Source organism: Phyllostomus discolor, chromosome 3 (assembly GCF_004126475.2).
Source record: "Phyllostomus discolor isolate MPI-MPIP mPhyDis1 chromosome 3, mPhyDis1.pri.v3, whole genome shotgun sequence".
In the NCBI taxonomy this organism is placed as follows: Eukaryota; Metazoa; Chordata; class Mammalia; order Chiroptera; family Phyllostomidae; genus Phyllostomus; species Phyllostomus discolor.
In genome coordinates, this window is record NC_040905.2 from 183,432,646 (window position 1) to 183,446,554 (window position 13,909).

The 13,909-nt window shown below is 49.4% G+C and overlaps 1 protein-coding gene across 18 annotated transcripts in view; it reads left to right on the forward strand.

The window, feature by feature from the left end:
• UNC13B (unc-13 homolog B) overlaps positions 1-13,064 on the forward strand; it is a 204,561-nt gene extending 191,497 nt beyond the window's left edge. For 6 of the 18 annotated variants that reach the window (XM_036021885.1, XM_036021886.1, XM_036021892.1 and 3 more), the window contains 14 exons: positions 3,974-4,100; positions 4,355-4,451; positions 4,675-4,818; positions 5,132-5,209; positions 5,725-5,802; positions 6,038-6,126; positions 6,362-6,514; positions 6,639-6,762; positions 6,879-6,935; positions 7,126-7,206; positions 8,153-8,300; positions 10,840-10,932; positions 11,108-11,267; positions 11,428-13,064. In XM_036021885.1, the coding sequence (XP_035877778.1) occupies positions 3,974-4,100; positions 4,355-4,451; positions 4,675-4,818; positions 5,132-5,209; positions 5,725-5,802; positions 6,038-6,126; positions 6,362-6,514; positions 6,639-6,762; positions 6,879-6,935; positions 7,126-7,206; positions 8,153-8,300; positions 10,840-10,932; positions 11,108-11,267; positions 11,428-11,713 (1,715 nt within the window). In that variant the 3' untranslated portion in view covers positions 11,714-13,064. Of the gene's footprint in view, positions 1-2,697; positions 2,740-3,973; positions 4,101-4,354; positions 4,452-4,674; positions 4,819-5,131; positions 5,210-5,724; positions 5,803-6,037; positions 6,127-6,361; positions 6,515-6,638; positions 6,763-6,878; positions 6,936-7,125; positions 7,207-8,152; positions 8,301-9,977; positions 10,035-10,839; positions 10,933-11,107; positions 11,268-11,427 lie in introns of all 18 variants that reach the window. The other 12 variants (XM_036021879.1, XM_036021880.1, XM_036021881.1 and 9 more) reach the window with 4 other exon arrangements.
• The last annotated feature ends 845 nt before the right edge of the window (positions 13,065-13,909 follow it).

Consider the following 13,909-nt stretch of genomic DNA (forward strand, 5'->3'; position numbering starts at 1 on the left):
GCAAGCTTGTACTTTTGACTCCATTCACCTATTTTGCCCACCCCTGCCTCTAAAAACCACCAGTCTGTTCTCTGTAGAAGCATTTAGTTTTGAGACTGAAAGAAACATGAAGATCTGTGTAACGTTTGAGACAGCACAGACTGCACACTCCTTCTGTAACTCTGCCCCAGAGTGGCTGCCTCCTGCCCATGCCGGGTCAAGCCTGGGGCTGTAGCCCCTGCCTTAGCCTGTCAGGCCAGTGAGGAGGTCACTTGTCCCTCTTCTCCAGGTAGCACTTGGAGAGCCTGATGGTCCCCATTCTTTACAGTGGATTTGGGGGGGGGGGGAGATAAATAGCTTTGAAGAGTGAATACCACAAGACACAGAGTGTGAGGGAGGGGCAGAGGTTTCAAAGAGAGCCGTCTCAGGAGCTAAGTGAGAAGGGGAACCCGGGAAGCTGGGCTTCGGGCCTTTTGCCTGGTACCAGCTAAGTCAGCTCTGTTTTCCTCCCTTACAGGGGGTTCTAGGTGAGATTTCTTTGAAAGGGGAGTTCTGTTCTGCTGAAGTTTACAACGAACAAAAGGGTTGAAAATGGCCTGAAGAGAAAGAAGTGATATTGACCTAGTTTCACATCTCAGTTTCACCACCTGCTCCGCAGTGTGATCTGAGACCCAGCTGCTGTGTTTCTGTGAGCTCCCATTTTTTTTGTCTGTAAAATGGGAGTGATCACAGCATCTATTTCACGGAGCTGGTAAAGTAACTCAGATGTATGCCACATATTAGCATACTGCCTGACATTTGCCCAGCACTTAATCGTAGATACTAAGGACAATAAGAAACCATTATAGGCACAAGAGCAGAGATGCAATGTGGACAAAGTAGCATTTTTATAAGACTTTTTACCACAGTGGAAAATGAGAGTGGTTGAAACAGGGAATGATCAGAAGGAGGGAGAACAGATAATATTGTAATAATCTAGTCTGAGGGGAGAGAAATGGAGAGGGAGGAATGGGCTTTGGTAGACACTGGAAGGAAGTTGTCCAGGACTCACTGATTCTTAGGAATGTGGAGGGCAAGAGAAGAGGAGAAGTTTGGAGACCTGGATGATAAAATAACATTGACTTTGACTGTCATCTGATATTTTTTAAGTGAACTTTATTGAGGTATAATTTACATGCAATATAGTAAAAACTGTAAGAGTACAATTTGATGCGTTTTGACTAATAAACACACCTGTGTAACTACTATCACAATTAAAATATACAACGAAGTTTCTTTGTGCTCCTTGGCAGTGAATCCCCACCCCCTTCCTCTATCAGGCACGGTGCTAGTTACCGGGGCCCCAGTGAGACGAATGCAGCATAGCCCCAGCCCTTGACAGGCACACAGACTGGTCTAGACAACAGACATACGTTGGTGGTTACAATTTGAAGTCGTAAGGACACAGAAGGAATGAGCCTAGGGTGCTAAGAAGAGAACCATGTAACCCAGATCTGGAAAGGCTTCCTGGAAGTGGTGACACACAAACTGAAACCTGAAGGTTATAGGACTTAGCCAGTGGGGAGCAAGGGCAGTGGTGGTCCAGGTTAGAGATGATGATAATGAGATTTAGGTGATAGTGTGAGTAGAAAGAAACGGATAGATTCCAGAGAAGTTTTGGAGGTGAAATCAACTGGGATTGGTGATTTAACTGGATGTGAATGAAGGGGGAGAAGGAAGACTCGATGATGATCCTCATTGAACAAGAGGGCATGATTAGTGTGTATATGCTGTTCAGCTTCAGCTGGAGCTGTTAAGATGGTGCAGGATGGGGACCAGAGTTAAACCTGGGCAAAGTGAGATGCTCAATCAAAGTCATATACAGATGTTACCAAACACAGAGAGAGATTTGAGTAAGATGATCAGCAATCTGGATCGCTGAAATCATGGTTGAAAGAACTCCCCAAGGATGAAAGACAAATAGAGGAGGAATTTGGAAATCAGGCATGATTGCACTTTTTGACAGATTAACTATACCCCGCCCCCTCCCAACCCCCGCACCCCTGCACCACCCCTCAACAATCTCAAGCAACCTTGCTGAAGCATGTTTCATGAACTTGATAGAATAGGTTTTTTTTTTAATTTTTAAAAAAGGTTCTATGTATTTGTTTTTTGCGGGGGGAAGGGAGGGAGAAATAGAAGGAGAGAAACATTGATTGGTTGCCTGTTGCCTACAGCCAACCAAGGTCCTGGCCCACAATCCAGGCATGTGCCTTGACCAGGAATCAAACCAGCAACCTCTCGGTGTGCAGTATGATGCCCGACCCACTGAGCCATGCCTGTCAGAGTTTGTAAGAATAGTTTAAAGTGTGACCAGTGTTTTTTCACTACACAAGTTAATGTAGAAAGTGCGGTTTGGGACCAGAGTACAGATAATGGTTTGACAAGAGAAAGTGAGAATTATATGTAAATACAGTAATTAAAGTCCCCTAGAAGAAAGCAGTTAGGGAGCTCTAGAATGATGGAGCAACACTGCCTCCACTTCCGGTGGGTTGCTGAACAGGAAAGAGGGAGGACCCTCCTGAGGGTACCATTTCTTTTTTCCTAAGCTCTTGGACTAGTTAAGGACTGCAGGGTAGTGGGGTGGAAGAGAAGGCGCAAGCCCTGAGTGGGTTTCTCTGATGTCCCTGTTTTTTTCGCTTCCTTAATTGTTCATTGGTATCTCTGCCCTGCCACAAGCATCCACCATCATTCGTATACGAAAAGTCCTCTTTCTGGGTGGTAAGAACTTTTGGTTGTCCCTTTACCTCTAGTCTTATACCTTTTCCTCTTCTCTTGCTCATTGCTTCATAGCAGAAACTAGGTGCAAATGCAACTTCAGGTTGAGATGGTGCTGCCTGCAGTGCCAGGAGATGAAATTCCCGGGACCCGGAGCCCTTTGAGGCTGCATCCCAGGGTTTCATTTCCTCCCTGAGTGTCTGCTGCACTAATGCAGAGGGGCCAGCTGCGCCAGACCGTCTGTTCCACCTTGACCTGGAGGAGCATCGCCCATGGCAACTCGCAGTTGAGCAATAGAGTTCCCAGGGACAATGGCCTTCCCTTCTCTGTTGCTAAGTACTCTCCCGCATTTGCTTGATTTCACATTGTGTTATATGTAAGCACACACAATTGGCTTTAATTATTCAAATTAATGCTTCATCTACAAAGGGGGTACAGGATGAGAACCTGTGTGTATGGTCAGTGCCCCAGACTCTGGGAAAGCTGTGAGTGCTCTTTGTCCTAGATTTTCTCAGAGGCCATGGAGACTCAGCTGGAGATTATAGACCTTTCAAGTCCGTAATGAGCATCCCATTTTCTGTAACATGATGGTCCTTTCACCTGGCTGTGTTTCCATGGTTTCCAGTCTGACTGTCCTTATTTGCAGACTTCTTTGAAAGTTCCTCTGAGAGTTCATTTGAGAGTTCATTTTCAGCGCCCCAGCGCTGCTCTGGGGCCCTTCGGTTTACATCGAGATTCTGCTGCACCACGGCTGCTCAACCGCAGTCTCTGGCAGCTCGGGTCCACTTTGGTTTCCCTGTCTCTGTGTGTTGTCATTGACCCACATGTGTCATGTACACCTGCTCATCTTTACATTTTTAAGCCTGCATTTAAGCCGCTAGGATTAGAAAAGCCCTGGAAAACTGTCATCCCTCTCCAGTCCTGGGCCGTCTCCCCACCAGTCAGCATTAGCACCCGTATTCCTTCCTCATCTTCACCAGAGGCCAGCACCTCACTTGGCACTTCCACAAGCCAGAGCAGTAAGACTATAGGCCTTACCTGGGAGTCTGGCTTAGTCTCTAAAGGAAGATATAGGCCAGGCTCTTAGAGGGCAGAGCACTTACTGGTAGAGGGGGAATGGCTGTGAGGGGGTGCCTGGGTCACCCTTTTAATAAAACTGGATCTGTTGCCTTGGGAAAACTCAAGAACCAGGGCCTGTACTGCCAAAACCTGACCCAGCCTCCTTCCCTTCCACTAGAGCATGAGAAAAACCGGCTGTGTAAGAGTGCTGACTACATGAACCTACACTTCAAGGTCAAGTGGCTGCACAATGAATATGTGTGGGATCTGCCTGCCTTCCAGGGGCAGGTGCCCGAGTACCCAGCGTGAGTCATCAAGTGGGCACTGCGGGGGGAAGGGAAGACGGTCTCTCTGGCTTACGGAGCGGGGAGGGTACCGGTATCCTCGGTTTGGTTCAGCAAGCCAGTCTTGAGACCACCTGTTCTGGGCACTGCTACAGAAAGAGGAAAGTGTCAAACCATGTCCTACCTTCCGGAAGACCCTTGCCTGGGGGAGATGTCAGGCACATGGCATATGTGAGCAACTCGCTCCAACCCCAAGTTCTCTCACCTGGCTGCAGGTGGTTCGAGCAATTTGTCCTGCAGTGGCTGGATGAGAATGAGGATGTATCCCTGGAGTTCCTGCGTGGGGCCCTGGAACGAGATAAGAAGGATGGGGTAAGTCAGGGGCAAGGCTGCACAGGGCTGAGAGCAGCTGTCAGCCATCAGCAGGTGTTCCTGGGCTCCAGGCAGATTGGCTCTCCCTGCCTATGGAGCCCATGAGAAATGCTGTTGAGGGCTACTGAGCCACTCCTGCTGGACAGAGCCCTTTTGAATGAACTCTGTGAACTTGGAAAGGAGTAGTAGCTGAAGATGCTGACCCGTATGTGGCCTTCCTTAGTTCCAGCAGACATCAGAGCACGCACTCTTTTCCTGCTCCGTGGTGGACGTCTTCACACAGCTCAACCAGAGCTTTGAGATCATCCGAAAGCTGGAATGCCCAGACCCCAACATCCTTGCCCAGTACATGAGGAGGTTCGCTAAGGTGACCATGACCCTCCTTGCCCTCTCCCCTTACTACCACCACACTCACAACCTAGTCATAAGTCTGAGCTCAACACTTTGTGGTGGCCTTTGGGTGAAACCTGGTATTACCCCATCTGCTTTGTGTCTGGGGGGGACAGGTGGGTTTGCCTCATTGCTGTTCTGGGGTAGAGAGGGAGCTTTGTCCTTCCTGTGAGATACCCCTTTACCTCTCTGTTGTATTGTTCTTGGATGAGAGGTGTGACTTCTCAGGCAAGATCCTTAGGGGGAGAGCTGAGCATTCCCTCTCTTTTCCCTTTCTCCTCTTTTCTCAGACCATCGGGAAGGTGCTGATGCAGTATGCGGACATCTTGTCAAAGAACTTCCCAGCTTATTGCACAAAGGAGAAAATGGTGAGGGTCAGGCCCTGGGACCGTGGAGAAGGGATTAGAAGACTCTTGAATCCTTCCTTGTGAATCTGTCCTTAGAACTGAGGGTGGAGATGATGCTCCTGACTTCCCACTCCCACCAGAGCCTCACTTGAGACTGTGCCACAGACTGATAAGAACTTGGTTAGGAGTTCCCCTGAGCCTCCATGTAATACTGTATTCCCTCCTAAGCTAGACTTTTGTTAGTCTTTTTCTAAATAATTTTTTTAAAAGCTGAGATATTCAAAGAGTTATAAAGGATAACACCATGAACACCTGGGACCCACCACCCATCTTAAATACAGAAACGTGCTTCTAGACTTTATTCGCGGAGAATTGTCTGAATTGGTTCCAGATCTCAGTGCTTAGGGAAAGACACATGTAATAACCTATCGTAAATTCCCTGTGGCTTTTGGAGTAGTGTGAGAGAGGGAGGAACCCTATGCTAATGGGCCCCGTGTTGAAAGGAGCCAGACTCAGCAGCTCCGTCTGTCCCTCAGCCCTGCATCCTGATGAACAACATGCAGCAGCTGAGGGTCCAACTGGAGAAAATGTTTGAGGCCATGGGAGGCAAGGAGGTAGGTCTCAGGGTTTGGGGTTGCTGCACGTTTCCTTTATTCCGGAGCTTCCCGACCACGGAACTCTACCCTCTCCTGGCTGGGTGTAGGCCAGGAGTTTAGCTTTGGGTCCAGGCTGGCTTGAGCTGAGACATTTGAGTAGGCATTGGGGTAAAGGCCCTATGGGGGAGGAGTAGGGCACAGAAGGGGAGAAAGGAGTCAGAGAACCAGCTTAGTGAAGCTCTTGTGGATACAGCTGGACCCTGAAGCTTCAGACAGTCTGAAGGAGCTGCAGGTGAAACTGAATACAGTTCTGGATGAGCTCAGCATGGTGTTTGGAAACAGGTTAGTGGCCCCAAAACAGCCCTCAGAGCCAGATGTGGTCCCTGGCCAATCCCAAAGCCCCTGCCCCACACCCATCCATCCAGCTGCAGGTATGTGCATCTTCCCTCTCCTCCTGTTGGCCCTCCCTGCTGAAGCTGCACCATGAGCACTCTGGAGTAGGATCAAATAGCTGGTGCTGCTCCAGGAATGGTGTGTGTTTGGGAAGGAGAGGGTTGTATTCTGGGCACATGTGTAGTTTCCAGGTGCGGATTGATGAGTGCATTAGACAAATGGCCGACATCCTGGGCCAGGTGCGGGGCCCAGGGAATGCATCCCCCAATGCCAGGGCCTCAGTGGCTCAGGATGCAGATAGCGTGCTCCGGCCTCTCATGGACTTCCTGGATGGCAAGTGAGTATAGTACTCGGGGCTGTCCTCTGGGACAAGCAAGGCAGAGGCAATCAGACAGAGGAGCCTCTTGGGGAGGGGGGTTCACACTCTTCCACCCGGCCTTACCTGTTGCCTGGGCCTGCAGCCTCACCCTCTTTGCCACGGTGTGTGAGAAGACGGTCCTGAAGCGTGTGCTGAAGGAGCTCTGGCGGGTGGTGATGAACACAATGGAAAGGATGATCGTTCTGCCCCCACTCACTGACCAGACGGTAAGGACAGTTCCCTTCAGCTTCCTCCTGCTGTGTCCCTCCTCCTGTTACCTCACTTCATGCTTGCTGATCGAGTTTGGAGTCCTCCGCGTTTGACTGGTTCCCTCTCTGCCCAGGGCACCCAGCTGATCTTCAGTGCTGCCAAGGAGCTGAGCCATCTTTCCAAACTCAAGGTACTCTAGATGCCTGGGGTCCTTCTGAGGCCAGTGGGGAGGGGGTTGCCTGGAAGGAAGGAAATCTGAGCATTGGAGACTGACGAGGAGGGAAAGGAGAGGAACATGTAGCTCCGGGTTGGCAGGTAGGGGCAAGGTTTTCATGACAACCCCCAGCCGTCATACGCTGTTGCTTTCTCTGTGATTCCAGGACCACATGGTGCGAGAGGAAACACGGAGTCTTACTCCAAAGCAGTGTGCCATCCTCGACCTCGCCCTGGACACCATCAAGGTGGAGACCCCCCCACCCCCGCCACCCTTCCAGCCTCCAGGCAGTCTTACTACCACACCCCCTTAGCCTTGGCGTTTCCCTCTGCCAGACTAGGTGTCCCTTGGGCTCTTGCCATGACACATCAGAAGAGAGTGCTTTTTATGTCTGTTTATTTCTCTGCAATGTCTATATTCCTTTTGGGGAACAACCAAAAACGCAGTCTCAGGTGATGCACCATGGACCTAGAATACTTACTTATTCCTGGATTCTGAATTGCACACATTCAGTTCACTTAGTTCTTCATTGTCATTCCCAAACACTTTCCACTGGGAATTAATCTTGCAGATCCTAATTCCCCAGATCTGGCTGACATTTCTCTCTTTCACTTAAATATAAAGTCGTTCAGGTTTTCACAGGATTTTTTTTCTACTACCTGTCTATTTATTCGATGAGGCAACATGCACTAGGTACTAAGTACTATGAAGGATACAGAGAAAACTAGGCATGGCTCCTACCTCAAGGTGGTTCTATCTGGTAAGGTGGTGATAAGGCAGGTACATAAGAACTGTGACTCAGTGCACTGGGGAGAGGTATGTCATAGGTATAACATTCTCTAAGAGCTCAGAGGGGTAAAAGAGCACTTCTGGCTACTCTCTGCCCAAAATGCTTCTATCCCCTATCTTTGCCTGTCCAGTTAGATCCGTCCTTCACACACAACAATCCAGTAACATGGCCATCCCCTACCCCTCCTGCCAGATACCCAGATAATACTGTTCACCTAAAAGACTGCGATCCAGCTTTGTGTGGTATTCCTGATCCTGTTGTTCGTTGAATGACTTACAGTCCTCGCCATCCTCTATGACATCTTCATTGGGCCTCCACTCATATCATTTCTCTGAGGACAGTGGTGGGGAGCTGCCTTTCTGTGTGTGGATGAGGCAGCAGCAACTACTCTTTTGTCTTTCAGCAATATTTTCATGCAGGGGGCAACGGGCTGAAGAAAACCTTCCTGGAGAAGAGCCCAGATCTGCAGTCCCTCCGCTATGCCCTGTCTCTGTACACACAGACCACAGACACACTCATCAAGACCTTTGTGCGCTCGCAGACTGCCCAGGGTAAGGCCTAAGGGGTCTGGGGCACCACTTCCCTTCCCCGATACATCTCTGCCCTAGGGAGTCAGTGCCCTTTAGCCCTTAGGGAGGATCCAGGTACTTCTTCAGAGATCCCTTCACACTCAGACCCCAGGATTTCTTGAGGGACCCCAATACTTGCCCCCACCCCATACCCATACCAGACAGGACAATCACAGGACCTGGGAAATGTGCCTGAGGATTTCCCCCAAGACATTGGCAAGGGTATGTAGTGTACAAGTAGCACACACTGCCTGGCAGGAAAAAATCTGTGAGGAAGCTTGGAGGATGAGTGGTTGAGACACTCGTGACGACTCGTAGCTTTGGGAACCTTAGTTGGAAGTTGTCTTGGGGATAGAAGCAAATGACGTACCAGATTCTCCAGCGTGGACGAGAAGAGGGGCAAAACGTGGGAGCAGTTGAAGGAAGGGTGCAGATCACATGCATAGCCGAGTTCCAGCCTCATGGGCGATGCTAATGCACAGGAGACCCAGGCAGCTGGTTTTGTCCCAGTGGCTTCCAGTCCTCAGAACCCCTCCCTGCCTCCAAACAGGCCTGTCTGTAACAAAACACATTTGCATAGACACGGTTACTTTCTGACTCTAATCCTGGAGAGGGCCCTCCCAGGAAGGACCTTCAGGTGTGTATGATATTCCTGGTTCCTGGGAACCTGAGCGTGCTTCCTGGGGGAGTGAAGCTGGGGGAGAAGAGAGTGGGAAGGCATCGACCTTACTAAACTGTGGATCTGGAGTATAGAGCTGACCTGGAAGGCAAGAGGGATCTAAGCAGTTAGGCTGGACTTGATGGAAGGTGGGGAACACATGTGTGCACTACTGCTCTATTCTCCACAGTTGTTCTTATTTCAAGTCCAAAGTGGGAAGAAGAGAGAGCAAGAGTAGTTAAGAGCCGTACCCTGGCTGGGTGGCTTAGTTGGTTGGAGCATCATTCCATACACCAAAAAGTTGCAGGCTCGATTCCCAACGAGAGCACATACCTAGGTTGTAGATTCAAGCCCCGTCGGGGCATGTATGGGAAGCAACTGATCAATGCCTCTCTCCCTTCCTCTATCTCTGAAATCAACGAAAAACATATCCTTGGGTGAGGATTGAAAAAAAGTTATGAGCCTTGCTCAAGGGGACAGAGAAAACTCTTATAGAGCTGAGTACATATAAAGGCCTGTAACATCAGGAAAGGAGCTGAGTGAATCCAGAAAGACTTTTTAGAAACACTGGGCTTTAAGCTAGATATAAAGATGGGGAGAGGCTGGAATGGGCAGGTATGAGGTAAGAGCAGGAGTGGAGACTGCAGGGAAGATCCGAGTTTGTGTGTGTGTTTTTTTACCCATTGCTTTATTTTTTAAGGGTGTAGGAAATTAGAGTCTAAAACCTTTCTCTTTCATGTGCCACTGGTCTCAGATGCCTTCACTCTCTGTATATTCTTACTGCTTCTGTCCATGACCAGACTGATCTCTGACCTTTGTCTAGTTTGGAGTATTCAGGCCCTGACCCCAGCGTTGTGACTCCTCTCTCCACCCCACCTCTGTGCTCCCTCAGAATATGTAGAGCTGCTGTGAATGGCTGTTAACTCCTTAGACTACTAACTGATTCTTCTTTCTCTGTCCTACTGCTGCTACTACCTCTTGACTTTCCTGTCCTCACTCAGTGCATGATGGGAAAGGTATTAGGTTTACTGCTAATGAGGACATTCGGCCGGAAAAGGGTACGTTATACACCATGCAGTATGAAGCTAACGTGGGCTAACACTGTCCCCTGTGAACTGGAATGAGCTGCTTATGTTGAGAGTGGGGAAGCTAGGCGTCAAAGTTCAGAAGCTCTGCCCCAAGTCTCAGGGACGGGCATTGTATTCAGACAGTCTGAAACTGGGTTAACAATAGTTCTGTCCTCAGAATCTTCCTTCCCTCCACCTTAGGACAAAGAAGTTTTATCTGTGATGCAGGCTACTGGTGTTTTTGTGAACTAGTGTAAGGCCCCTGCTGAGGGGGATCTGCAAATTGGCCAGACATTGGGACTGGTGAGCTGTTTGTGGAGAGGTCCAAATTTGAGCAGGACAGAGTCTTTCTGAGCAGGGCAGACTCCTGAGCAGGGGCCTCCAGGAATCCAGGCATATGTGGGAGGTTGTGGCTTTTGGCTAAATGGGACCAACATTGGTCCATTAAGACCTTGGGGAGGGCAAAGTTCACCGACAAAGACACAGGGTGGCAGCATTGCCCTTCCCCAACATCTTCCATGAAAAACTCTAAGCCTAGCAGATGGGAGAGGTTTGAGGAACCTGAGCAATTCCTGGTGCACTTTTGAAAGTTTCGACTGACTTGTGTTTTAATACACAGCCTCATACTTTATCCCCTTTCATTTGCTTCTGCCATGTTTACTCCCCTGTGGCTGTTGTGGGTGACTGCTTCTTGCTTTAGGGTACAGGGTGGTGGCCTCCCAACTCCTCAGTTTTATCTGGAATAATTAGGCCTAAAGTTTTCTCCAGGGGGATCACCTGTCCATCTGTCCCCCAGGATCTGGTGTGGATGATCCTGTTGGAGAAGTCTCTATTCAGGTGGACTTGTTTACACATCCTGGAACTGGGGAGCACAAGGTCACAGTGAAAGGTGAGTGGCGTGGACTCAGGTCTCAGACCTTTTCTTGCCCTGTGGCCTCATCAGCCAAAAGCAGGGGCTGTTTCACCCAGCCCTGCAGCTTAACCCTCTTCCCCAGGGGATGCCACCTGGGGCTCAAGGACTGGGAACAGGTGGGATCCCTCACAAGTTTCCCTTGTTTGGGCAGTGGTGGCTGCCAATGACCTCAAGTGGCAGACAGCAGGGATGTTCCGACCCTTTGTGGAAGTGACCATGATTGGCCCACACCAAAGTGATAAGAAGAGGAAGTTTACAACCAAGTCGAAAAGCAACAACTGGGCCCCCAAGTACAATGAGACATTTCACTTGTAAGTTATGGGGTGGGGAACCTGTGGGACTCTGGGATGGGGATGAACTGGTGGGTAGGACTTGAGAGCAGAGGGATGGGCTGGATGGCAGCTGGGGTGAATTCAGTTGAAGACTCCCTCATTTCTGGCCTTCCGCCTTCAACCTACCCTGTGCCCACAGCCTCCTGGGAAATGAAGAGGGGCCAGAAGCCTATGAATTGCAAATATGTGTGAAGGATTACTGCTTTGCCCGGGAGGATCGAGTTCTAGGACTGGCTGTGATGCCCCTGAGGGATGTGGCAGCCAAGGGCAGCTGTGCCTGCTGGTGTCCCTTGGGCCGGAAGATCCACATGGATGAGACAGGCATGACCATTCTCCGGATTCTGTCTCAGAGGAGCAATGATGAAGTGGCTCGAGAGTTCGTGAAGCTCAAGTCAGAGTCTCGTTCCATGGAGGAGGGGAGCTGAGCACCTAAACTCCTGGGCCAACCAGATGGCTCCAGTTCCACAAATCAGGGCCGGTGGGAGTTACTGTGCAGCCAGCTTAGGTCCTCATAGTTAAGAGGCTGAATCCTTCAGTTAAAGAAATTAAAGGAAAATTTGGGGGTGGTGAGAGTTTGGCTTTTCACAGAAAGGGTCATGAATCCCCTAACCAGGTCTGTGGTGCTAGGAGCTAGGCGGTGGGGTTACTGCATAGGGAGATTTTCCGTTAAGAGAGAGACAGGCATTTCTGAGTGTCATCCATTCCTGGTAGACACCCTTCCACCCCACACCCCACATCTACCCCTCGCCATACCATACCTTATCCAGTTGGACCCATGCGTACCAATCACTAGAAGGAAAAGTATAGAGGGCCAGGAGCTTGTACCCAGCTAGCTAAGTAGTCAGTTGAGCCTGTAGGTGTCACTGAGCCCTATAGTCTGGACTGAAGTACAGCCAGGGCAAGAGCACACAGAACAGAACTCAGACTGCTCCTTGAGCAGAATCCACTAGTTTTGTGTGGCCCCAGTGAGAATAAGGCTTTGAAACTGAACAAGATACCTTCTAGAAATGAGCTATACTGATCCCTCACCCAGCTGATATCTGTCATGAGCAGGAGCAGGTTCATATATACGGTGCTTCAGAGCCTTGAGCAGAATATTCTTTAGAACTCCAGCACCAGAGGCCACCTTCCCAGGAGCGCCCCCCGCACCTCACTCCTGTAGGAGGGGAGTGACGCTTCAGGACACGAGAGGCTCTTCTTATGTGGATGCATCTGAGGGCTCGTGGAAGGATCCAGGAGGGAGGGCTATATTTTCTTCTTGGGTAGGCCCTGAACAAAGCCAAAAATTTTATAAATTAGTCTAGAAGGAGTCCTCCTCATCTATGGACACCACCTTCTAGCTGTCCTCCCCCTTGTAGAAAGAATCTAGCCTTTGACCTCACTCTTTCATAAGGTCAGCTGCTGTTCCCCTCATAGACGCTCAAACCTCCAGAAGAAGCTTGAACTATGATCCTTCTATACAGGCTGGATGGAGGGGGGCCTCAACTCTCCTGGGAGGTCAGAGACAAGCTCTTTCAAGGGGTCATATGGACTTCCAGGCCTTCGCTCAGACATGTGATATAGCCCTTTAATGTCCTTGGCAGCAGCCTCCTGGACTTCCTTCCTGGACTTCCTTCCTGGATGTTTTGAGAACTCTGTGTTGTCCACAGCTGTTCTGGCCGTTATGTGAAACAAGAAACTAAGTTTTTGTTGTTGTTGTTGTTGTTGTTACTTATTGTATGTGCCATTGTTACAGGAGATTATTGGCTAGTCTGTAATAAATTATCTTATAGCAGCCTTTGAGGTCTTGTAATTCTGTTAAAGTATGGAAAGCTGTAGAAATGACTGTTTTATATTATATAATGGTAGATTTTGGACCAGTGGCCTTTGCTGCTTTTTCCACTCATTCCTAATCCTACTCCCTACTCCCCCTACCCGTGTAAGTGGTGGAGCCTAAAGCAGCTCTGGATAAGCACCAAGCAGTAAAGCAGCCCATGTGTGAGCCTCTTGGCCTTGACCTGAGACCTAACAGTCCAGTTAACGGAGTCATGGGACAAGCTTCCTGTAAAAGGTTCAGAAAAGTAGCAGATGACATGTGTGGGTGAAAACTAGTCCCTGTTATGCCTTTCCTTTTCTAGAATCATGAGGCTTTTTTCCCCCTAGGACAGACACAGCCTGGGCTGTAAGAACAAGGCAGGGTCCTACTGGGAAAAGATGTTTCTCCAGAGGCTGGTGGAGGGCCGAGGCTACTGTGTACAGGACAGAGGTGTAGGCCCAGGAATACACAGTGGCCTTTCATGCAGGGAAATTCAAGGAAGAAGAGCTGGAGTAGAAAGTCTACTCCCAAAGGGGAGGAAACAAAGTGAAAGTGAGGCCTCCTGACATGGAAATCAGAGAAGCTAAAGCAAGAAAGTGCGCACCTACTCTCAGCCAGCAGGCACGCTTACAGGGTGGGGACTGAGTACAGACACAGATGAGGGGGCTAACTGGAGCTTCCCAGTTTCTCACCTTTACTTGCTCGCTAAATAAATCCTTACAATTCAGTTGCCCGCTCATTTTTAAACTTCTTTCTTTCCCAAACCAGTTGCCTATCATTTCTGCCTCACTGACCTTTTAAATCTCAGTTCCCAATACCACAAGTG